The sequence below is a fragment of the Haliotis rubra genome, unplaced genomic scaffold (genome assembly GCF_003918875.1).
Source record: "Haliotis rubra isolate DU_JTF1 unplaced genomic scaffold, ASM391887v1 Scf112, whole genome shotgun sequence".
Classification (NCBI taxonomy): Eukaryota; Metazoa; Mollusca; class Gastropoda; order Lepetellida; family Haliotidae; genus Haliotis; species Haliotis rubra.
This window is the reverse complement of record NW_025765026.1, coordinates 1602797-1626233: the sequence shown is the minus strand read 5'-3', so window position 1 is coordinate 1626233 and position 23437 is coordinate 1602797. Positions and strand designations below refer to the sequence as shown.

The window sequence follows — 23437 nt, the reverse complement described above, 5'->3', positions numbered from 1 at the left end:
CTTTTGCTTATTTTCGTCGTCGAAACGACGGTGAACGGTGACAGGACGATGCATCGCCATGTCGACTTCAGTGTATTTAGCTCACAGCAACTTCAACCCATTATCGTATAAGTTCAAGATGTCGATCCACCGTGTAACGTTAACAGTATTTATAGCAGACTGTCTGACTTATTCATGCAGTTTGTGTCCTCATAGATTGAGTATTGAACGCCCAGTCCTATAGTCGTGTCACACAGTGTCTCTACCACGGTCAATCGCCTCCGGTCAATCTCCTTTACCCCGCCTTGCATACATTTGATTAAGCGTCCATCTCGCAGAGAAATCAGGTGATCAGACCTCATTGAAACTTCCATTCTGTACACTTGACTTGGTGCAGCTTTCTACCAAGTGTCGCGGAATCACATTGATTCTGTAGTGGAAAGTTCGGGACTGGTATTCCAAGGCCTTGCTCCACAGCTTGACGTCACAGTTCTTGACATTTAATTAAAGCTTTACCACCTTCAATGTGACCCCACGCTGCGATGTATCTATCACAATCATTCAATTTCGGAAGAAGAATTGTTTTTGATGACGTACTTTTTAACCTTCAGCTGAAATAAAACCTTAGTTGACCCATCTTTCGTTACAGGACTTACCCGAACCATTGTGTAATGCAGTGCAGAAGGTTGTAGCTGTGTGCCCCGTCGTGTTGCGGGCACTGGTTCAGCTCCTGATGTTATAGCCTCTGGTTGGCATTCAGATCCTGGCCCTTATTGTTAACAATGGTTTGAGCGCTACGTGACAGTTTGACTGCTCTGACACATCGTTGACAGTCTTTTGTCTCCTTCACTGAGGCTACTGGCGACACTTTGTCAGCTCTCACACGTTATTGACAGTGATGTGTCTTCTCCGTCACATTGTAGACAAGTGTGTGTCTTCTCCGTCACATTGTAGACAAGTGTGTGTCTTCTACGTCACATTGTAGACACCTTGCAGCAAGTGTATGTCTTCTCCGTCACATTGTAGACAAGTGTGTTTCTTGTTGACAAGTGTGTGTCTTCTCCGTCACATTGTAGACAAGTGTGTGTCTTCTCCGTCACATTGTAGACAAGTGTGTGTCTTCTCCGCCACATTGTAGGCAACTGTGTGTGTGTCTCCGTCACATTGTAGACAAATGTGTGTCTTCTCCGCCACATTGTAGGCAAGTGTGTGTGTGCTCCGTCACATTGTAGACAAGTGTGTGTCTTCTCCGTCACATTGTAGACATTGTCACATTGTTGACAATGCATTTTTCTGTTTTCATTGTTAACAGTGTTTTGACATCTTTGTGAAATTCGTAGCCCTGGCATGTCCACCCCATCACCTTGCAGCACACCGTGGTTTGTCTACCCGTCGCCTTGCAGCAAACCGTGGTTTGTCTACCCGTCACCTTGCAGCACACCGTGGTTTGTCTACCCGTCAACTTGCAGCACACTGTGGTTTGTCTACCCGTCACCTTGCAGCACACCGTGGTTTATCTACCTGCACCAACATATCGTCGGCTCTGATGTGCTCTTACACCATGTACTGTTTATGTACTTATCTGGTATGACAATGTCATCCCCAAACCACTGTCTCAGGATTATGGGAACAAGAAGCGGAAACGGACGCTTTCACAGCTGTTTCCCAGATCAGAACAAAGTGAAGCAAATTTCTAATGTCCGAATGTATTTACACGGATCAAGGCTACCTGTTTAGTGAGTGAGTGAGTATGGATTCACACCGCTTTTACCAATAGTCCAGCAATATCACGGCGGGGGACACCAGAAATTGGTTTTACACATTGTACCCATGTGGGGAATCGAACACGAGCCTTCGGCGTGACAAGCGAAACCTTTAACCACTAGCGTAATCAGACACCGACATGTTTAGTAGAACGTGTCATTGTGATACCATGGTCAAAGACTGTTGCTCTCACTCATTAGGAGATGTCATGTCATGTCATGTCCATATCATGTTCATATTATGTTCATGTCTGTTCCTCTGTTTCAGGATGAGAAGAACCAGGTGATGACGACGAACGTCTGGCTGAGACAGGTGACATCAGCTTCTATTCACGTTAGACGTTGCAACTAGTATCTTTTACTCCAGTTAATAGAAAAAATACAACCAGGAAGGTTTAACTTTTTTCCTGATCTTCGGAACCTAAATTCATGAGTAAAATTTCTCATAATCTTGATCAGTATCCTTATGGACTATTATCATACTGCTTATTGCTTTCATTTAATTATGTATAAATAGATGTACGATATGCCATAAAGTAATAGAAACAATGACATAATAACTTAATATTATATACTTTGATCAAGTATTGATTGTTGCTATATTTCTAGCATGGAACTGCTCATTTATGTAGTTTGTGATAGTACCAATCTTCCCTTGGTAGTGTCTCTCTCGTCTACTGCCTAGCACTGTTCTCTGTGTACGTTTTTATGCACTCAGTCTTCCTTTCAGAACTAGAACAGACGTTCTGGAGCTTGACGTTTTTCTGTCACCCGTGACATACTTGAATATACTTGATTTATCTCTGAAACTGAGTGGAAATTACGTTGCAAACCTCCTATCCAATTTCTGTGAAATGTGCCTCATTTTCGTCTTTGTTCCGCTCAACAGCCAGATTAAATAACAACCGCAGCATAAATCCTCATCATCTGACCTAGATGAAGACTTTGCGTTCCACACCTCTTAAATTGATGAGGTCTTTACATAGCATTTGGTCATGTACATCCTCTGAAAATGTCCACTGATCACGATCCAATCTGATACCCATGTTTCCAGGCTTATCAGCACATGTAGAGTCCCCGGGGTCTTGCAATACACACACTTTAATACCAGGTATTGACAGTTTGGGGAATTTAAAGTGATTGATTTCTTCTCAATATTAGTGTTTCCAGATGCCATCCATCTCTTGTTTGAGGTTTGCTCTGAACACGCTTCCATCGATGTCTTTAGGTTTGGCGCATTACGTGACCGTCATGTTGATACTGTGCTCTTTAGTTCGGTAATATTCAAGGAAGATTTACTAACACATCATAGCTTTAAGGCATATCTTGTTAAATGTCAAGATGAATTTGATAAACACGACAATGAGATCGACACATTTAACATTTTCTTATAATGGATTGAATTTGGGGTCATGTTCATATTCAAAAACGGAAGTAAATTTCAAGCTTCTTTTGATAAATCAAGTAAAATATTGTCTGTAAAACTGTATAATTATGAATTTTAAACATTTCTGCCTCACCCTGCATAACCTTTGCTTCCGCCCACTAACTGCTTTTAATTCTATTCTTGTGTCACTTTTGCCACTAACAATTTGCTTATTTGCATGGAAATTGGTATTATCGCATCTCCAAACAGCACAGTAAGAAAATCCCGAGATGTCACGATTTGAATTACCCTTTCGTCTTGCATTTGTTTGCGAGCACTGTTGACAATGTTTGCTTAATCTTGGAAATATGTGTTCAAAATCCCACGTAACGTTGGTAACAATACATCCATGGATAGCAACGTCGCAGATCACATGACCCGTATGACAACAGTACGGTATTAACAATTATTAACATGACAATCTGTGTCGCTTTACTGTTGACATATAGTTTACGTTTCCATGGTCATCAACATTATTTATAACACGAAATTATTGAAAAATACCAACAGTGATTATAATTATATGATGAAAGTATGACTGAATGTGGTTTTTAATTGTCTTGGCTCGTATGTTGCTGTCTGAGGTATCTACACTACGTCAATGACATGCTTTTTGGAGTGTTATGTACAATTATTTTTAATTGAATAAGTTCATAGAAAAAGTTAATTTCTATTTTATTACATATAACAAATATACGTTTGTAATTGAGATTGTATATTCAAACTCAAGTCTATTGTGCGGTAAATGTTTGCTTAAGTGTCAAAGTATTTGGTCTAAGTTTTAGCTAATATGTCTTAATGCTAAATATATCATAAAGTGTTTCATTAGAAAAACCGTAATCACTATGCTAATGATTATCACATACACTGAAACAGTCCAGTCCTTATGTAGCAGTATCCTCTGAATAGTTCTCGTCATCTGTCAAGCCAAAGAGAAGAAAAATACGAATCAGAGTGTTGTGACTATACATTCTTATTAAGGTTTGTTATCGGAAATTTACTGGAGTGTGTGAGACTGTTTATTCCCCATAATAAAGCTTTATCACCTGATGTGATGTCGACAGTGCTCGTCGAAGAGAGATAAGGCGAAAGGATCTTTGTTAAAGTATGCGACAGTTTCCATCTCGTTCTACTGTAGAACGTTGAAGTGGGTCGATCGAATCCTCCCCTTTGTGCATGACACGCACATTGAACTATGTCCATTTTAGTAAATTCTTTCACACTTTATACCAACATCACTTGGTGCACTCCCCCTAATGAATGTTGTATTGTCTGATGCCAACAATGAAATTTATGATCTACTTGTGTGGCAATTGTTATGATGCATATCTTTCTTTTCCAGCCAATGTATTTAAAAACTGTCTATTTAATATTTTTTATAAATTTGTCACTATCATTTCCATTGCGATAAATAAAAAAACTCGTTTCTCACCCCATTACTCTGTGCATACAACCGTCTCTTCAGCATGTTTGACAATTGGTTCTTTGATAAGATTTACGTGTTTGATTGTAATACGTCTTTCGTTCCTTCTTACTGTGCCGTGAGGAGAGTCTTATCTCTGCTTTATTTCCACCTAATGCATACCAGGAATGGGTCGACAGAAAGCTTACATGGGTCCCCTCGGAATACGGGGGCGTGGACAGACTGTATGTCCCGTCCAAAGACATATGGCTTCCTGATATTGTTCTCTACAATAAGTAAGTGACTCTGTGTGGCCTTCTGTTGTCACAGAGATGTTGTCATGTGATGTCTCCGTATGTGGTAAATTGCACATTGCTTAGTCTTGTGGCCCAGTTGACAGGCGGAAGGTAAGTGTTGAGCTTTTGGGTACATTCCTGCTGACTTATTGCACATTTTATTATTCATCCTCTGTTCATACAGAAAGTTCAAAATAGACTTAATGTTATTCCGTTGGTTCTGCAGTTAACGGAATTAGCCAGTTCAGTTCAGGGGGATAATTAAGAAATTTAAAATTATACTCCCCATGAACTCAGCTGTTGTACTATTACTTCGGTAAGTGACGGTGTACCCGCCCTGGACTAACAAATAACACTTGTGTAATTTCTTGTTCCTAACTACCAAACCGACTTCTTTACTAACGGCATGGACTGGGAGTTTGGATTTACTCAGCCTCGTTTTCTCCTATCGGAACTCCGCTCTCTCTTTGCTGAGATCCTTCGCCTAACCTTGACTGCAAAGTGACACCTCCACTGCCTTGAACCCGGGTGACCTCATCTTTACCTTGACCTTCAAGCAATATTCTCACCTTAACCTTGACCTTTGACATGTTCCTGCCTGGTACGAATATTTCGACTTAGTTTCGACCTATTTTAGTTCGAGTAGACACACGACTGTATAAAGTTAACACGCCCGACTGTTGTATATGAAAGGTTTGGGAAGACTTCAACCTAGAATGGGATCCCTTGGAATATGGCGGTCTCGACAGACTGGAGGTTCCTGTTTCTGCCATTTGGACCCCAGAGATTGTGCTTTTCAATAAGTGAGTAACGTGAGCAGGCCAGCTCCAAACGCCAAAACGGGCGTCAAATTTAATATCTTAAATGAATATATCTGTGTTGATATTGATGATTTATTAATGACAATTTATGAAATGTGAAATGAATATTGAAGAATCTGTTGTTGCTGTCATTTTTGTGTTTGTTGGAGGCGCTATGCATGAAGACGCCATTTTGTTCAATGTCGGCACTTAAGTCACCACAGATGATACACAACCAAAATAAAAATAAATGTATGTATTTTATTATTTGTTGATTCAAAATAATAAGCTGCAGTTGAACACGATTCTGCCTTTTAGTATGACTTCTAGTATGCGTTTGACTTCTAGTTATCTAGAGATAGTAATAGCGCTAGATACGTAGATATTTAGATATTATGTACACACAGATAGATATATTGCTCGATAGATATTCTAGCTTTGTTTTTTTCTCCTCAATGCTCTTCAACTTATACCGATATAATTTCTCTTTCTCATATTAGCAATACAGTGAAACCTCTGTGGCCCGGCCCCAATTAACCAGGAAACCCCACATTTCGGACAATCATGTTGGGGCGTTTGTCCGGATTTACGAGGTTTTCTGTGAATGACTACTTGTTGAAATAAACGCTTTATCTTATTTTGACAGTTCATGAAAAAGATTATTTGCACTTGTAATTCCTCCCAATTTCTCAGCGTGATGGTACCGGAGACTATAAACTACGTGTCATACTTATAGAACCAGTGATTGCCTTCTCTATTAATGTCTGCTACCTGCAGTTAATGAACTACACCCACGTTTTCTCGGCGATCTCAGGTGACAGAATCCTCCTAGAAACTTGCCAACTTTTCGTGGAGTGTTTATTTTGGGGATTGACAATTTCGGATCCTTTGCAGACTTGCCCACAATAGAGACTGAGTCTAGACAAAAACATTACTTCAGACAGCTAGTATTAAGACCGATTAGTTGGAGAGGACTAGCTTCGCGATCGTGTTCATTATTATGTCTGTGGATAACAGATATTAAACAGATAGACACGTCCACTTGAGGAAGATAGCATTGACAGGCCCTCTTGGCAGACTATTTTTTAGTATAAGGAAACGTAGTGGACATTGATGTGTGTCGCAGGAACTAGGATAAACACAGACTGTGGATGTGAAACAATAATACATTTTCATAATTACATATGGTTATTATGCGACCCAGAATTTGTAACGTTCACTTGTCTCTTGGGTCCAGAAACCATGTTCGTATTATAATGACTTTGTATAATTCTCGCCATTTCTTTTCATTTTAGCTTTCAGTTTTTCACCACAACTGTTATGCAACAGTAATTTCAGCATATCAAGAGCACTGTACGCATTGTTTATCGTGTGAAGCAAATGGCTTGTATTTTCGTTCACGAACACAACATTGTGCCATAATTGTGATTGTGTTGCCTTTTCTCTGTCCATGTTATGTACAATATGCATTTGTGTCTGGAACTGTATTGAAAACAGATTAATTGTTTGTGCTCAGCAAGTAAGATCTCTTCAATAAACAATGTCTATTCAAGGATCCCTTTAAGTCGAAATCCTTGATAATGAATATAGATAAAGATATGACATTGTGTAATTTATATCATTGCGTGTATGAAGAAAATGATTGCTTCTACTGAACTCATTTTCACCATCAAGGAAGAAACATTGTTATGAGTCATAGAATTTCAACGTACTTACAGGGATCCTTGAACGTGTGTTATAGAGTCTTCTGATGTTCTACTAACACTCTATTATAGTGTGGTTTCTTCTTCCAGAGCTCTATACAATATTATGCATATTCTTAACTATATCAAAAAGCAAAGAGTCAGTAAAAATATTAAACAAACGCTTAACTTGACCTTATGATATCATGCAGGCCTGTGAGATTTTGTCAATGGCGGTTTTGAATGCCAGTTCAGATCCTCCGCAGGCACTGTCAGTTGTAATTTCTTCAAAATTGAGATAATTTCGGAATGACTTAAAAAAACAATCTGAAATTTAAAACTCATATTAGATTTATTTCTATTCTTTTGTTTGTATTGTATGGCGTTCGTCAAAGTACTAATACTTAGAGATAATTATAGCTGTATTCTTGTAGTGTCTCTTTTTAGCCAACTGCTTTGTATCTATTTGACTTTCAAAATAGCAAGTAGAACTGTTCGTAGCCATTAGCAATGGGTGCAGGCCGGAGCTACTGAGGGTAACCTTTTCTCGTGAAATGATGTCGTCTATTATTTCCAGTGCCGACGGCAACTACGAGGTGACGTTGATGACGAAGGCGACCCTCCATCCCGATGGTCTTGTGGTGTGGGAACCTCCAGCTATCTATAAGAGTTCCTGCATTATCAATGTCAAGTTCTTCCCATTTGACGTTCAAAATTGTTCAATGAAGTTTGGGTCCTGGACATATGACGGCGACCAAGTAGATCTAGTCCATATGTGTTCCAACACACAAGGTCCCAGTGCCACTATCCCCCAAGGCGTGGATTTGAGGGACTTCTATCCTAGTGTGGAATGGGACATTTTGGACGTATCTGCCAGGAAGAACACAAGAACGTACCCTTGTTGTAATGAACCATATCCCGATATCACTTTCGAAGTAACGATCAGGAGAAAAACCTTATTCCATACAGTCAATCTGATTATTCCCTGCGTTGCCATTTCGTTCTTGACCGTTCTTGTGTTCTACTTGCCATCAGACTCGGGGGAGAAGGTTACCCTCTGTATCTCTATCCTGCTTTCATTGACCGTGTTCTTCCTGCTGCTGGCCGAGATTATTCCTCCAACATCCATTGATGTCCCACTGATTGGGAAATATCTACTTTTTACAATGATTCTTGTTACATTGTCTATTATTGTGACTGTTATTGTTCTAAATGTACACTTTAGGTCACCCTCTACCCATACAATGGCTCCATGGGTAAGGCGAGTGTTCTTAAACATTCTGCCTAAACTTCTTGTTATGCGTAGACCTCAGCAAGAGCCTGAACGCATGCAACAAAAAGTTGTTGTAAGGACATGTAACGGGATCGAAGTTCGGGACACGTCTGGCGAAAACAGACATTTGAACTTAGGTCCTGGCTTCGAACCCCCCAGGCCAACGGACTTTGGTCGACCGATCCATGAAGAACTGGTTCCCACCATTGACCAGCATACAGTGCCGCGACTGAGAAAAAGATGGCCAAAGGACGTTCAAGAGGCCATCGAGTCAGTAACCTTCATTGCAGAACACATGAAGAACGAGGACAGTGCAGCATCGGTGAGAAGAGCAAACAAGGCTCTTGGCCTTTTACACCTTTCTTTACAATTGCAGCAACATTTATTTTACAAGCGTTTTTATGTCATGTCTAATTCACACAATTCTTAATTTCAGTTTTTTCGCCACGAACAACAAAGACATTTTCTGATCATCAGGATCACGGCTTTTTATAAGCTCAATCGTCTTTTCGAGATCAAGTGGGTCGGGAGATGTTCGGTTAATCTGTGCATTCACGACAGCTACGTTTTAACACGTTTGATCTCTGATCAATAGGCATACGATGTAAACCTGCAATCAATCGTAAAGAATTCAGTGGTTCACAGGAAGATCTATGTAATTATGTGCTATCCCCTTTCAAATGTGTATATTCCCATCACCCTTTTGAGAACAATATTGAACGTATAAAAAATCTGAAGGCCATGCAATGCAAAGTGTTAAAGAAGGAATCGTTTTGTCAAGGTCTGTTTTGTTTTGGGGTGTTTTTAACCATCTTTCCCAACAGTTGATGATATCTGAAGAGAGACAGTTGTCCAATTAACATTATTTACTCTCAACATATAAAGCGAATGTTCGCAAAACAAGTAAAAAACGTGACTATGCTTCTTTGGCCTTACATTCCACATCAAAAACACCGTTTTTACGAGTTTAAAGCGCAAGTTCGCGAAACCGACTGTATGGGTAGACTACATTCCTCTGTCCTTTCGACAAAATGATATTAAGTCTTGGCTTCGTTACTTCTGTTGAAGTAACATGATCTAATCACTTGGATTCTATTCTTGGACGATTAGGCAGAGATATTTGTTCTACATAGCATGTGTATGGTCGATGATGTGTTAAGGAAGATAATAGGGTCAGCACTATGTGTCCAAACGGTTGTAACACAGTATGAAAAATGTTATTCATGCAGAAAATAGACCCCACATCCCAGTGCGCCATAGACGATGATAAACATAATATAGATAAGGTTACATCTAAGTAATATATCTAGATATTTTTAGATGATACATATTTCAGTTCTGTCGTAGCAGTACGTTTGTGTAGCCGTTGCCTCTTCAAGATTTGGCCGCGACAATATTTTTACTCTCATGAATAGGTTCATCGTTGTCTGTGTGTTTAAGATGGTGTATCGGTCCCTAATTCGGTCCCTAATTACAGACCTAAACCAAACATTGCCGCTCTGGGTGCCGTTCCACTAACCGATCTAACGCCAATCGTAAACCCCTAAAATCCCAATCTTAGCGTGACGTTACGATCGGCTTACCGTTCCACTAACCAATCTTACCCAAGTCAATCGTAAAGTTAAGATCCAAAGTCATGACCAACTTAGGATCGCTAAAATCAATCGTAGAGAAACCAAAATGGTGGCTTTCATATTCTATGTGAAGAAGAAGAGCGAGCATTTCACCATGAAATGAATTTGTTTATTTCTGTGATGTAAACACACACTGCACTGAAGCCTTACAAATGTGAGGCCAGTCTGACCACTGTCGTCCTTGGGAAAACAGCCGAGGGAGTCGGTGTAATACATTTGTACAACAATATTGCAACGTCATGGTTAAGAATAGGGACGGGTCATGAAGTGAACAATGTTCTGAAAGAAAACGATACAAATATGTTTGATATCACTGCGCATATTTGGTGGGGGATTCCAAAGGCAGGCTGCGTGTTTTTCAAAGACCACTGACAGATTCTAGATACGTTATCAGATGATGTGTTTGTGGCGAGGTCACTCCCTGTAATACCCACCAGAGATAAGACGTTTGCTAGTAACCGTTACCGTTTGCTATGTACAGAGTAACGGCTCGATCGCTACGTCTGAATGACATTGGTTGCGTCACGGTGACATTTTATCACATTTATACGCTATATAATAGTAAAGATCTTGTCAGTCATAGATAGCCAGTGCTTAGACGAAGTAATTGAAAATGAGAGTGTGTTCAAAGGAATTGTGTTAAATGTGAATTTACGAATTTATGAGCTATTAATTCCAAACAGAGTTGATGCTTTCGATTTCATTTGTTTATTATTATCTAAATCTGTCGTAAAGAGAAATTCAACTTTTTTTTGGTCACATATTGCAATTTGCCCATCATGGATGGGTGTTACAAAAATGTTGGATAATTTCATCAAATAAGTCACATTTAACATCCAACTCGTGACACCTGTACTTCGTGGACCTGGAAGACACAAAAAAAGCAAAACGTATCACCAAAATCAATGCTAGCAAACCGTATGGACGAAAACAATATGCAACTAGCAAACGTGTGTCTCCACGTGTAGCAAGTCGTAGCCTCTCAAATTAGACATTCGTGACTAACTTCACTATTTGAAATTATCCACACCCAGTTACACGCCTGCATATCGTAATACTTGTCACCTGGTACCACATTGGTTTGTGAAATGTATGTTATTTTGACAAATATAACCAGACATTTCAAATATAACCAGACATTTTGACATTATGCCAAAACATACCGAATAACATGGAATTTTCACACAATTCTTGTAACATTTAGTCCAATTTTAGAACAAGTTATTTCATAATTAAGTTATCAAAATACGATAAATTTGCCCCCCAAATGCTTAACGTTTGTGCGGCAAGACCACATGGTGAAAAGTAGTTTCAGCCGTAGCGAGCCGTTACTCTGTACATAGCAAACGTAACGGCCACGAGCAACAGTGCGTGTGGTACTACAGGGTGTGAGGTAGAGGATGCCTCGTCACGCCTTGTTTATTCTGATCGACAAGGTTCAGCCACACATTATGCCTGATACCAAGTGTTCACACGCATTTGCCCCTGAAACCAAGGTTCTCACTACCCTAATATATTTCTCGAGGTATTTTCCCCACGTTTTCACTTGGTTCAAAACTACTTCCATCGTCTTCTACAGTACCAGTATGCAAAAGGAGATAACTCGTGCCTTGCATTTCTCTATCTCTCTCACGAAAGAGTCTCGAACGAAGCTTGGACCGGATCGTAAGTTCGGGACCGGCTACGTTCGTTCAAGATCGGTTAGTGGAACGGGTGTAACTTGTAGCTAAGACGATTGTAAAATTGGCGTAAGCTGCTAAGATTGATCTTAGGTAAGATCGGTTAGTGGAACGGCATCCTGCTCTTATCTCGTCAGGCCTACTTAATTTTCATTATTATTTTTTTTCAAAATCGTAATCCGTTGCCATCTATGATGTTATGGGAAACCTGATATCGTTTGAAAGAGCTGATCTATTTGTGAAATCAATAGTTGAAACAATAAATGTTATGCTACACATAACTTTGCCTTTTTAAAATATCCTTAAATATCTTGTAGATTCAGCAATTTTTATAGTTTTATAGTTTCAGGCTAATATTCAATTGGAACTATGGATCTGCCAGCCTCTTTACATGTAATATCGTCAGTTCCCTTGATTCCCATCATTGAAAGTACTTTCTAGTATAGAGATATTTTGGGGGGAAGTACTTACCTTTAGGCTTAATCCTGCTAAAGTGTTTGGGAATATATGTTTTAAAGCTCATTTCCATAAGCCGGACCATTTTCTCAACAATAAATAATTATTTATATACGCGTTAGATAGTATCGGGTTGCCTTTTCTATAATAATTTAATATTGCAACATTAATGTATTCAAAGCGGAAAATCGACCAACCACAACCCGTATTGTTATATTTAGCAACGTTAAAATGAATTGACGTTTAGCTCTATTCTGTTACGTAATGTGATGCTTTCACCACTCGCGGCTTCGACTTGTTGACTATAACACCTTCTGACGTGTTAATAGTGATGTTTTGAATTCAGCGTGGCAAGGGTTGCGTCAATTCAGCAAGGGATGATTGTTTAAATAAGGCTGATATGACTTCTGCGATAAATACGTTTATGCTTTCTTCTTGAATTGGTTTAACTATTACTGTGTAACCGACCATTACTCATCTCTGAAAGTCGTCCAGTGAAAGTAGTAGGAATGTGAGGTGTGAACATCAGCATACACAACCTCGTCTCAGAAACCATTAGAATAAGCTTTGATACTGTTGTGACCGTTGTTTCAAGAAGGCAGTCATCATAACATCCTACTATTTAATTGAGGAAAAAATACATACGAAGAAAACAAATTTGGTCGAATGAATTTGATTTGTTTCAATATGTCTTTCAGGTGAATATTTTATGTTAATTATACTTCATTAAAAACTGAAATGAAAAATAGCTGTCAAAGCAAGAGTGCTTTAACATGAAAATACTTGGTTTCCCTTCTGATATGACATTTTACAGCTTTTAACAATACTGTATGTTATATTAATGTTCTCCCAATATCAGCATACCTTCAAGTCACTGTGCTCAAGAGTAAATATATATGTTATTACATCTTCCTTGGGATGACAATCCTCTTCCTCATCTTCTCGAACACACTTGAATTCCCATGTCCCTTCCAGCATGCTCTCAACTCCTTGGGGAAACGACAGTGTATACTTATGTCAGCTTATATCATTCTGACCCAGTCTTAAATATGGCAAGCTCTGCAGTTTACAAAATCCTCATGGAATCTGCATTTCAGAATACCAAAGGAGAATATTGGACGGTTTCTCTGCCGTGTATTTTGTTATTGTCTGCTTCGTAATGTAGTGAATGAGATGAAGATATCGTGGTTCTTGTACATGTATACCACACCCAAAAGAAGACTGAAACCTGTCTATAGTTTACGTCTCCAAATCAAACGAAGGCTTCCGGAGCATAACTCATAAACCATTTTAATATTTCTTCAGAAAACCGCATATACACATCTGCGATGCTCTGAAATCGTGCGTTTTCCAATTAAGGATTTTTTAAATTTGTGTATGTTTCCAAGGCAAAAAAGTTGAAGCATATCTTATAAACTGTTTAATAGTTTTTTTGTAAAGTATTGTATGCTCGTCAGATATCATACGTCATATAACCATGTAAGGATTCGGAGTTAAGATAAATCCTCAGCGTTTTTAGAGTCGAGTGAATGGATCAGGTTGTCAGTTTTGGTGGCTTGGACTATCGTGTGACTTACTGTCCATGGATGATTGCGTAGGGATTCCATTTTATTCTGGAATTACAATTTTGAAAATTTAATGTGTAGTATTACTTTCAAATGAAAAGCTATATATGTTGCTTTACTAATTCATGTCGTTGGAAGTATTGGAAACATATCAAGAATGGAAGGAAGTATTTCTCATCTGTTATAATGAGTCGATAATCTTGCTGACTTTTTCATGACCAATGATCACGAAGCATACATCTCATCGGAATCTGTGTACAAGGAAGAGCTCCCCAATTGGCTCACTTAACCCTGCACGCTAAACTCCAATCCGATTTCAATATGGCAGCCATTTCTGTGTTAACCTGTTATTCGTGTATAGATGTACAGTTTTTAAATAATCTGGTTAGTAATCAACCAGTGTTTTCGTCGTGGATCCCTGACAGACAGTTAATGGCGAGGCAGTCAGTCATTCACAATTTAAAATTTGAAACGTCACATTAATGAAAGCTGATCTTAGTTTGGTTTTCCTTTTTTTATGACCAGTATATAACGATATGGAAAAATTTCACCTTGTAATTACTGTGTGCAAGAATATTTCAAGTCCATTAACCAAATACAAATTATGAAATACAATGTGACAATCATTATGAAAATGTTACATTCCGGTTAGCTTACAGGTCAAGTGCAGTAGGTAATGGAACATATTAAGGAAGTGATATACCAGTCTGTCCTGATTCATTATGACCAAATCAAATAGTAGACATCGTTAGTGACAAACACATTAGTTCCAATAACCATTATTCATAGATAAATACAGGACTATTAAACAGTCTATTTCAGGGGATAAAATTCAAAACTAGCTTTTTATTATTCGGCCAAAAACATTGTAAGGTGTCAAAGTAACACGTTTGTATCACCCTGGGTGATGGTCTTTGTTTGTTACGTGGAAGAATTTATTGTCTATATTTGTTACCTCGACGAATTAATGGTCTTTATTTGTTACTTGAAATAATTAATGGTCTTTATTTGTTACCTGGAAGAATTAATGGTCTTTATTTGTTACCTGGAAGAATTAATGGTCTTTATTTGTTACCTAAATTTATTAATGGTTTTGTATGTTACCTCGAATAATGGTCGTTATTGTTAACTGGAAGAATTAATGGTCCTTATTTGTTACTTAAAATAATTAATGGTCTTCATATGATGAATGGAAAAATTAATGGTTTTGGTTTGTTACCTTGAAGAATTAATGGGTTTTATTGGTTACGGGAAGAATTAGTGGTCTTTATTTGTTACATGTTGTGGATAAAGCAGTTCTAAGTGAAATCAAAATGTCCAAATAACTGCGCATTTCCGTTTTAAAGGGCCATGTGTCTTCTGTGAGGGTCTCATGACGCACAGCAATCGTTTAGTCTCTCTTTTAACTAGCAGAACATATGTTTTAGACGTTGAGAAAACAAGGATTGGTTTTGGTGGTATGAAATGTGATCTAAGGCATTCTTTATCCTTCTGGATTTGCATAAATGTTTAGGAATCGGGATTTTTGTTGTCAGGTATCTTGACAAAAAATGCAGGCTTTGTTCATTCCAGCTCTTTTGAATGTATAGGAACTACTTCAATGTGTTGAAGACGCAGATATGAGAAATGTAATCGTCCAACAATCGTCTCTTTTAACTAGCAGAGCTTTTAAGGCTAAAACTAGCTTTTGTATTATTCGGCCAAGGACATTGTATAGTGTCAAAGTAACAAGTTTATCGTACGCTGGATGATGATTTTTACCCAGGTTGCGCTCAAGTTTGAAATTAATGGTCTTTGTTTCTTACCTGGAGGAATTTATGGTCTATATTTGTTACCTGGAATAATTTATGGTCTTATTTGTTACCTGGAAGAATTAATGAACTTTGTTTGTTGCATGGAAAAATTAATGGTCTTTATTTGCTACTTGAAATAATTAATTGTTTTTATTGGTTACATGAAGAATTAATGGTCTTTATTTGTTACATGTTGTGGATAAAGCAGTTCTAAGTGAAATCAAAATGTCCACATAACTGCGCACTGCCGTTTTAAAGGGGCATATGTCTTCTGTAAGGGTCTGATGACGCACAGCAATCGTTTAGTCTCTCTTTTAACTAGCAGAACATATGTTTTAGACGTTGAGAAAACAAGGATAGGTTTTGGTGGTATGAAATGTGATCTAAGGCATTCCTTTTTCCTTCTGGATTTGCATAAATGTTTAGGAATCGGGATTTTTGTTGTCAGGTATCTTGACAAAAAATGCAGGCTTTGTTCATTCCAGCACTTTTGAATGTATAGGAACTACTTCAATGTGTTGAAGACACAGATATGAGAAATGTAATCGTTCAACATGTTTTGACCTCAGATATTATTACAATGATTGAAACTGATACCCGGGTTTCAATGTTTTCCGTATTAATTCGAATATTATTTGTGAGTTGAGATTCTCGGTCTAGTGTTTTGTTTGAAATTGACACATTGTCCCAGCAAATCAGTATTATTATTATATAAGGCACATATATGTCATACGACAGACATTGCAAAATGTGATTATTCAGGGTTTGAATCCCTTTACTGGAACTGAACATTTGCTCAAGTCCGGTCTCATTCAGTGTGAGAGGGTTTCTGAGAAACTCAGGTCCTTCTGATTTGCGTACATCTTATATGAATCTAAACAGGTGCTCTTAAGCAAGTGTCCTTGAGCTAACTATGTTCTGCATGAGGAAGACGATTTTGAAAGTAATCATGTGGTGAATATTGATTTTCTAGCACCATCCTTAGATAACGGTAATAGAAAATAATATGTTCAAAATTTCATCTGTAGGAATATTTTGATTCCTTAAATAAGAACGTTTCTTTTCAGTAATTGCCTTTTAATCTTTTTATGTAAATTAATATTATTGATCCCCACTGATACGTGTATTGTTTCAATCTGTGACGAAACCCTCACAGTATGAAAAAGTCAAGTCTTATAAAACATCATAAGATGTGCTCCTTTATACCCGTCTTTAGGCTGAGCTAGTTTCCGCACACCGTCAAATCCATTAACTTACCATTCAAAGACCTTTTTAATGATCAGGACAAATCGCGACGGAAAGCCTTGAGGGACATGTTGCAGCGGTATCATTTGCAACCTAAAATGTCTGGAAATCAAGGATAGAGAAGAGTAGAGTCATATCTTTGAAGCCCCGAATGATCATTTCAGCTGAAGTAGAGTATGTTCAATCGGCTTTAGGAATTGTTCTTGAACGTATAATTAATCAAACTATTAGTGTCATGCTTCTGCAGTTTCTACCCAGGGGAATTTGTTAGAGATGATCGACATTTACCTAATGTTGCGTCACCTTTGAAGTTAAATTTGTTTTCTTAAATACACAGGAAGTATGACCAGAAATGTTTTGACTTACTCGAAGTATCCCCGATTTCATTACAGTAAATGGAATTTTATTTCTAATTCTTCAAAAATTGTTATTTATCAGTAGGTACATCATAACGGTTATGCAAAATGGTTGCAGAGGGTATTCGTCTTTGTCCTTATTGGCAAAGTACGTTGAATTCTAAGGGCAAGCAGCACGGCGTCAGTTTTTGTCCTAGCTAAGTCTAGGCAATAAATCGGCCCTGCTGTGTTGGATCTTGTGTTGAGTTCCCGGATCATCGCCATGTTGATTCATATCCAAGATTCGTACTCTTTATCATTCTTGATCAGACTGTGTAGCATCATGCCCGTGCGTTTCATATCCCATCGCACTGGGTAGTCTGTGGTAGCACGGTGCTTGTAGAGTTTGGTGGTAAGTAGAATAACAAGGTTTGATTCCCTACGTGGCCACGTCTGTCGTTAATGTATCTTTTAACTTCCTCACTGCCTCATTCGCCCATTACGTCGTCATATGAGCGAAATATTCTCAAGCACGACGTAAAACCCAATTTCACCTCACCTCACCTCATTCGCCCATTTTCGGTCCATGTTCCAAAACCACTCTTATGTGATCTTTACATCTTCCCATGCATTTTCCATAGCTGATATTAAATAACATTTAAGCAAGACCATAGGTACAATGTGTACAAATTGTGTTCCCATTTTTTTATGCATATACTAGTACATTGGGACGTATATCGATATTCTTATATCGTAAATACAATATGACTTCGTAAAGCTTTGAAGAACATACGTAGACATGCTGGTGACATTACCAAATTTGGTGACCAGAAACAGGTGAAATGCAATTTGTGACTAATATCGTATGATCCTGTATTTGTTCAAGTGAACATTTGACATGCCTTTGCATGTATTTTGGAAAGGTGTCACCGGCTGTACATTTACGTTAACCGTCATGAACACTTTGTTATCGACAGAATCATAAAATGGACTCTAATGAATATGAAAACGATCATGTGACGTTTATTTTATTATCAGACCGTATGATATATCCGATATACATTCGTATTTCCTTAATAAATACTGTAAAACAAGCTTGTACTAACAACCTGAGCTAAATGAATTTGCATATTCTTCAAATTCTTATCCAAATTTTAATGTGTAAATACGTGGAAGTCGGACTACAAATGCCATTTTGATCATATCCTTCTGAATAATAGGTACAGCTTTATATTGTCTTTCGGTTTGGCGCAACACCAACATGTTAGCAGAAGCTAGAATAATCTTCAATAATATACGAGATTTTCTTTTCGCGAACACATGGTATCATCCCCATTTCATTGTGATGTATAGCATATGCCCCAGATTCGTACGATCGACTCTGCGTTTCGCAGAGATTTCTTATGGATGTGGAACGGATTGTGTGGCTTTCATTGTAAGACTTTCAAGAGACATGTTTGTATAGTGCTATAAGCGTCTGTTGTAAAAAAAATCCCGAAACATTTAAGCATACCCAACACGTTCGTCCTGCAAAATGCCCTTAAAGTTGTCCAGTAATAACCGAGAATGCAGCCATCAATGCGAAATTAAATATGTGACCTTTTTGGCTAAGATCATGTTTTACACTGCTAAGGCCTCTCACCTCCACATTTACCCAGCTACCAAGCTGGAGCAACTCAGCATTTTGGACATTTCCCTGGGTCAATAATCCTGTACTTGTGAGTGTAAATTATGTTCCCAGGAATTGTACGTTTAACAACACAGATTTTTCATACGATTTCCAAATAGCAGCAATATTGAATATGCCCTTTTGGCACTAAGTATGGTATTATGGAATATTCAAGCTGTTCTGAAAACCTCCCCCTTCAATATGATCTCCATGAGGGCAATTATTTATGTTGCCAATTTTCCAAAAACGATGAAGATATCTACCCAGATTATTTTATCTCCCGTTTTACTTATTTTATCACCAGTAAACAGTTAGCCCTGGGCACATTTCATTATATTGCATCTGAGTTTCCGCACAACCAGAATAGCAGTGAGCTTTCCCAGTCGATTGTGAGACTCCTGGTTGCAAACTGGGCTGTTCATCTTTGAATATTGGTTTGAATTCTCAATACAGCATAATAACATTTGACTGCAAACCTAATTACTTTATTTCAAACATGAGTGCAGGTTATTACCATTGAGAACATTCCGATTGTAGAACTGACATGGGGATTTCATCCAAATTCATCAACATTCAAACAAGCGTTTGAATTAGAAAATAGATTGCAGATAAAAACAAAATCTGCCTTTTCATCTGAAACACAAGTTCTACAAATTCCACTGCGAAATGAAAACAGCAGAATAGAATCCCCAAAGGATTGAAAATGTTGATTTGTTTTGATAACACTCTCAATATATATAAACATAAACAAATAGCTATGTGACGTGTCTGTTAAATAATGCTAAACTTTATTGTAAAGCCCTTTTAAAATCCTGTACATTGTTATCATTATGAGAAGCATGGTATCCTATATTTGGCTGACATATATCTTCTTTATACAATGATTATTGATAATTCTGAAACAGCAGAAATAGCTACGGACGCAATAACTGTTGGAGGATCAGGTCAACGTTATTTCATCTCGGTGTTATTTTAGGGTTTTGAATGAAAAGCAAAACGGGCATAAAAAGAATGGTAAACATTTTTATTAAATAATGAAGAGTTTAGATGTAGGTCATGTGAACTTGCGAGAGAAGCAGTTATATAGCTCATAAAAGTGACCGTCGCTGATTGCAAGGAGTGAGTGAGTTTAGTTTTACGCCGCTCTTAGCAATATCGCAGACACCAGAAATGGGCTTCATACACTGTACCCATGTGGGGAATCAAACCCGGGTCTTCGGCGTGAAGAGCGATAACTTTAACCACTAGACTACCCCACCGCCCAATATTGCAGATAGGAGTACGTGTTCATCAAGGTACGACTGAGGGTCATCGTGAGTTTTTCACCAACTGAATATGGTTAAATACACTACTATGTGTTCAATTCGGAACATTACGTCTACATTTACATTGTAAATGCATCTTTGTGATTGCTAGATCACAGTACTGGGCATATAACATGCGCTTTCCATAATCCGCCAAACGGGAATTCAGTAAAACCTTTTTAGATGTTTTCCGAACCTGTTTTATTCTTCATCTGACTATTAGATGGGTGGTGAGGTAGTCTAGTGGTTAAAGCGTTCGTTCGTCAGGCCGAAAAACCGGGTTCGAATACCCACGTGGGTACAATGTGTGAAGCCAGTTTCTGGTGTTCCCCGCCGTGCTAAAAGGAGCGTAAAACCATACTCACCCGTCAACTCACTTAACCTGACCTTGAGTCGATGTCCAGATTGGTCAGTAACAGGTCGCGGACCTAAGTCAAATACGCCCAAAACAAAGTAACCACATCGTGTCCTACCTCCTTTCCCTATGGGGCGGTGAGGTAGCCTAGTGGTTAAAGCGTTCGCTCGTCACGCCGAAGACCCGGGTTCGATTCCCCACATGGGCATAATGTGTGAAGCCCATTTCTGGTGTCCCTCGCCGTGATATTGCTGGAATATTGCTAAAAGCGGCGTAAAATCAAACCCACTCACTCACTCACTTCTTTCCCTATTTCCTTAACATTGACAAACGGTATCTATTCCTAAACTAGCTGAACATACATAATCGCAGTTTGGGCGCCACTTTATCGTTAAGCCTGTGGGCGTCCTTTGAATGCTTACTAACATTTCCTAAAAAATTCCTGCAGTCTCCCTTATGTTAGTCTTCAACCCGTATATTGTTTTAATTTTCGAAGTGGGCAGTACAGATGCGTTTAATTGTCTGTAAATGGTGATCGGTTGGTCGTATATTACACATCTTGGTTGACTGTATGTCACCATGCCCTGAAGATCTGGGTTAGAATATTGATCTTCAGTAACCCATGCTAGTCGTAAAAGGCGACTAACGAGATCGGTGTCAGGCTCGCTGACTTGGTTGACACATGTTATCGTATCCCAATTGCGTAGATCGATGCTCATGCTGTTGATCTCTGGATTGTCTGGTCCAGACTCGATTATTTACAGACCGCCGCCATATCGCTGAATATTGCTGAGTGCGGCGTAAAACAACGAACCTACATACCATCAGTAACATCGAAGGAGGTTTGTAAGACAATCAAATGATGGAACTCACTCACTCATGCAATCGACCATCCTGAATGAACAGGGGGTGTCTGTTATTGTTTATTTTGTACAAAGGTTTAGGATTTGATGTTCTATGTTTGTGTTTAACATTGCACTCTTCATGAGATACGACATGCCATCAAATCCGTCACCCAGCCTACCTACTTAATCCGTTTAATCATCTCTTATAACATCCACAGCTTACTGACCTATATTCGTGCCCCGAATTCGCCGGGTATTTTGTATGCGAATATCTTGTCATGCAAACCGTGTATATATGATATTAAGATAATAATCAGATTCGATATGAATCATGGTATGAATTATACTTAACATTAATCCTTGAGTATGACCCCATAATAAGTACAAAGGTCTGCTGATTATATTATAGAAAACCATGCCCGTTAACACAAATGACATACTGCATACTCTAATAACACGTAAGGTGCATTTAAGTGTTTTTCCTAATATTTTCTTTTCAGGAAGTTAATGGCATTTCAATTTTATCAATAGCTGTTTAGCTTCTGAAAGGAAACTGTCTTTAACTGAAACTTTACATAAGACTTTATAACAAACAAAAGTACATTTATATTATAAGTAAGTATCTTACTCATTCATACCACGTCTTTGAGTCAATTACATACCATCTGTCAGTATTTACATCCGATGTATCTTGTTTTTTCTTAATTGTATCCAGATCAATAATCATTAAATGTTTCCAAGGTAAAAAGCATAAGTCTTATATCAACAGATTATTGAAGATTGGAAGTACGTGGCTATGGTGCTAGATCGGCTGTTTCTATGGATCTTCACGATTGCCTGCGTTGTTGGAACTTTCGGCATCATCCTGCAGGCTCCGACAATTTACGACAACAGAGAGCCGCTAACAGCGCACCAGAGACCTGACGACGAATGTTAGGAGGGAATGGGAAGCCAGCCCGCATCTACACCGGATTCTAGATCGTGAGCCGATACCAGGTGCCATCCAGCTGAAGACGTTGGTTACCTGAAGGTAGTGTAGGCACCGCTGTGGTCGTCCTTACTGCCCATAGGGAACAATTCTAGATTTCAAACATAGGAAAGATCACAGGCGTTCAACTCTTTAATGAACTCTTTTAACTATGTGATGAACCTCCCATATTTCTTAGCAATGGACATTGTATTACCTCGTCTGTTTATTGAGATATATTAGCACAAAAATACTCTTTGTGTCAAGATGATTACATACTATTGAATGTTTTTCAATCGGTCCTTGTGATAGCAAAGATTTTAAGTTATTGGAATCATGTTGTGTCTGACTGTAGGTCCGGTTATCCTCACAGGATTGTCATGTACGTTCGGTTATTCCTGACACTAACACTGCCTCATACCTTCAGAACTAAGGTGATATATTGTAAATGTGTGATTGTATGTTTCCTGCCATGAGCATAATTCCACGATCTCTACAAGAATGAATGAGTGATGTTGTCCTGTATGAAAGCTGATTAATTTTGTACATTACAAAGGTGACTGTTATAAGAGTAGCATATTCTTATCATTTTCCTTCTGCACATTGTCTACCGAAGGCAATATGCAGAAATCATTATTGCTTTAAATAAATTCCAATGAAGTACGCGTCTTATGTTATTTGTATTCTAAATTTGGTCTTGTACTGAGGTTTGTACAAATTGTATTGATTGTTTTTTGTTAATCAAGGCAAATTTGACTTAATGTAAACATATTGAGAATCTTAAACTTCAAATGTTTTGTTCTTGTTTTGGTCTGACAAACACAACTTTGGTATGAACATATGCAGATATCTACAATTATACCCAAGCGTATAATATTTAGAAACAACCAAAATGTGTTTTTAGTATGTCTAACCGATGACTTTCTGATAGCTTCATATCGCATGATTTATTTTGAACATATATAGTAC

The 23437-nt window shown here is 38.3% G+C and overlaps 1 protein-coding gene across 2 annotated transcripts in view; it reads left to right on the top strand.

Annotated features, from left to right (window-relative positions):
• Positions 1-23129, top strand: part of LOC124289748 (acetylcholine receptor subunit alpha-L1-like) — a 42939-nt gene extending 19810 nt beyond the window's left edge. Inside the window, exons 2-5 of one of the 2 annotated variants that reach the window (XM_046726401.1) lie at positions 2011-2055; positions 4757-4866; positions 7926-8943; positions 22271-23129. In XM_046726401.1, the coding sequence (XP_046582357.1) occupies positions 2011-2055; positions 4757-4866; positions 7926-8943; positions 22271-22438 (1341 nt within the window). In that variant the 3' untranslated portion in view covers positions 22439-23129. Of the gene's footprint in view, positions 1-2010; positions 2056-4756; positions 4867-5559; positions 5670-7925; positions 8944-22270 lie in introns of both variants that reach the window. The other variant, XM_046726397.1, reaches the window with a different exon arrangement.
• The last annotated feature ends 308 nt before the right edge of the window (positions 23130-23437 follow it).